Raw genomic sequence first — 2,963 nt, forward strand, 5'->3', positions numbered from 1 at the left:
TTTTGTGGTTCAATTTCCTATGTAAGGCATCATGCTTATGCACTATTGACCCATTTTCATTTCAGTTTGAGTAATGTTAACATTTTCATAGGATGAGTGGGAGATGTAATAGAAGAAAGTTGAGTGAATAGAGAAATTCCAAAGTGAATAAGCAATTGAGTTGACAAAAGAGATGAAAAAAAGAAAGAGTTGTGGCATTGTTTTCTTTCCTCCACACATGGCATTTGCCTGTAGTGGTGTCCACTGTCCCAATCTCAGAATTAAAAAGAATACATATTTTCCTTACAAAGCCACCAATGTAGTATGAATAGTGGCACCACTTTTTCTCACAACAATTAAATAAACCTAATTCTGAGAATCCACATATGACCTGTGATCAGACCCACCCCACTTGGTCCCCTCTCACCCCCTTTTGCATCTTTCATTTGGATATTTAATCCCTTTGCTCCAACCACCATTTTCAACCCTCCCTCCTTATTTGACCCAAAAAAATCCTTTCTTTTTCTTCCTTCCAATACCCCTCTTTTTCTGTCTTTCACATCTCAGTGCTCTGATATATGGCCATGGATGAACAGCATTCATCAGAGTTATTGGCATCAGAAAATGGAAGAGAATTGTCAGAGGACTATAGAGAAGAAGGGACACAAAAGGGCTCTCATCACCCTCAATCAGGAACCACCTCTCTCCCTGCTGGCTTCATTGGGAAACATAGGTTGCAAGCAGCCCTAACCCACCTCAGTAACCAAATTACCATTTTGCAGGTCAACCCTTTTCATCTGTTCAACAATTCTGCATAATTTTTTGTGTTCATCTTAACTTGGAACAAGAATTTGACACTGAACTATGATGGTTATGATGATGCAGGAAGAGTTGGAAAAGGTGGAAACAATTGGTGAATCCTCCACAGTTTGCAAGGAGTAAGCAACACCATGTTGTATTATAAACAATACAGTGTTTGTTTTCATCATTGACCCTTTTTTCATCCATTGTGGTCTTGCAGTTTAATTTCAAGTGTTGAATCTACTGCAGATCCTCTCCTTCCATGGTAAGAAATTATTCATCTTCATCACAACACTACCTTTATGAATCATTATGAAATTTTCCGAAAATTTGTGAATTTTCATAAAGTTGAACCAGTAACAACAAGTGTATTTGAAATAGTGTTCTCATGTAGAATTGTACATGTTTTGAAATAGAATTTGAATTGTAATGAAAAAATAACAAAAACTGGTTATGGTAAGATGTTTGTTCTTTTTAAGGATCCAATGTTGCGTTGTTTGTGTATTTTAATGTAAAAAGGAAGCATGTGTTGTAATATTCTTAACCAAAAGGTGAAAGAAAAGGGTATGAATTGATGACATGTAAAATTTTTGCAGCACTAAAGGTTCAGTTGATGCTGCTTGGGATCGATGGTTCGGATCTACCCACCATTTTCGAAATCACAAACGTTGGATTTAGATATTTGGTTTCTATTTATATATACATATATTTTTTTTTTATAAAGTATGAACACGATTTAAAATTTTCCTGCCACTGATGAGGGAAATTGTAATGTTCTACACTCATGAATGAATCACATCTTCTTTAAGCTTTTAAGGCTTTGTTTGTTTTTTCAGAAAAAAGAAGAGAATGGAAATTCCTTTTTGGTTGTTTTATATTTTATTTCATGCTAGTTCTGTTCTTGTTTTGGAACAGTTTTGTTTCTAATTAAGTCATATTTTTATTTGTTGAGCTTATATAATTTATGAATCTATAAAAAATTTCATTGCATATTTGGTCGTTTAACTTTATAAAACTAAGTAATTTTGATTTACTGCAAGTATGTCATCTAATTGTTAATATGTTATTCAGTTGTTAATAGAGAATGTCATCTAGGGATGTCAAAATGAGTAACAGGAAATGACAAATTAATCAATGGTATAGTATGAATCCTTCTTATTTTAATGAGTATTATCTGACTTTTTTGGTTGAATATAAATTTGGGATGGATAGATACAAATTTGTGTTTTCATAGATGTTTGAATATCTTTTTTTTTCTTTTTCTTTTTTTTCATAATTCCGATTTGTTCTTTATTTTTTAACACATTAAAAAAATGTTTTAAATGGACATGTCCCAAACTTTTTATTCAAAAATCATCTTTCCTATTTCCTAAATTACCTTTAGCTTGTCTAGATTTATTATATAAATTTCATATATCGTTATGATATGTGGTACATCATCAACAGAGAATATATAGATATATCTTTATTTTGTTGAATACGTACCATTCTCACACAATTGATTTATGCTCAATAAATTATATTTTAATCCTTCAATATTTAAACATTCTCAAACAAAGGAATAAATACCTATTTTACATATACCTGAAATCTTATATTTTCTAATGCCTCTTAATACTACTCCACCTATTTTAACCAACCATTTAGTGGATAAGGGATAAGTGTTAACTTTAAGTAAATTTAAGTATCAAAATTACGTCACTTATCATATTTAATAATTTAATATTAATGAAAAACATAAAAATAAATATATTTTCCATATTACGTGTTACTTCAAAATTTTGTAGAAAATCAAGAAAAAAAAATGAGAAAATCCCTTCTTAATTGTCAAAACCTTGCTCTAGTGAGAAAGTCAATTGTGAAGCAATAGATAGCTCATAAGTAACACTACAAGAAAATCATGAAATAGAAACCAATTTTTAGAGACCAAAATAATTAGTTGCAATAGTAACTAAATTAGAAACTAAATAAAAAAATTGGTTTCTAAATTAATTTCTATTATTGTTAAATAGTTTCTAAATTGGTATCTAATTAGCAACTAAGATTTTAGAGACCAAATTTAGAAACTAAATAATTGGTAGTTAAAATCTTGGTTGCTAATTAGATACCAATTTAGAAACTATTTAACAATAATAGAAACTAATTTAGAAACCAATTTTTTTTAGTTTCTAAAATGGTCTCTA

General features: G+C 30.1%; 1 protein-coding gene across 1 annotated transcript; it reads left to right on the forward strand.

The window, feature by feature from the left end:
• The first annotated feature begins 312 nt into the window (after positions 1 to 312).
• LOC137813390 (guanine nucleotide-binding protein subunit gamma 2) lies at positions 313 to 1,596 on the forward strand. The gene is made up of 4 exons (XM_068615597.2): positions 313 to 761; positions 865 to 917; positions 1,001 to 1,045; positions 1,377 to 1,596. Exons 1-4 carry the CDS (start codon positions 558 to 560, stop codon positions 1,456 to 1,458), a joined length of 384 nt encoding a protein of 127 aa, XP_068471698.1. The 5' UTR covers positions 313 to 557; the 3' UTR covers positions 1,459 to 1,596.
• Positions 1,597 to 2,963: the final 1,367 nt, after the last annotated feature.

Source organism: Phaseolus vulgaris, chromosome 1, assembly GCF_051622355.1.
Source record: "Phaseolus vulgaris cultivar YP4 chromosome 1, ASM5162235v1, whole genome shotgun sequence".
Taxonomy (NCBI): Eukaryota; Viridiplantae; Streptophyta; class Magnoliopsida; order Fabales; family Fabaceae; genus Phaseolus; species Phaseolus vulgaris.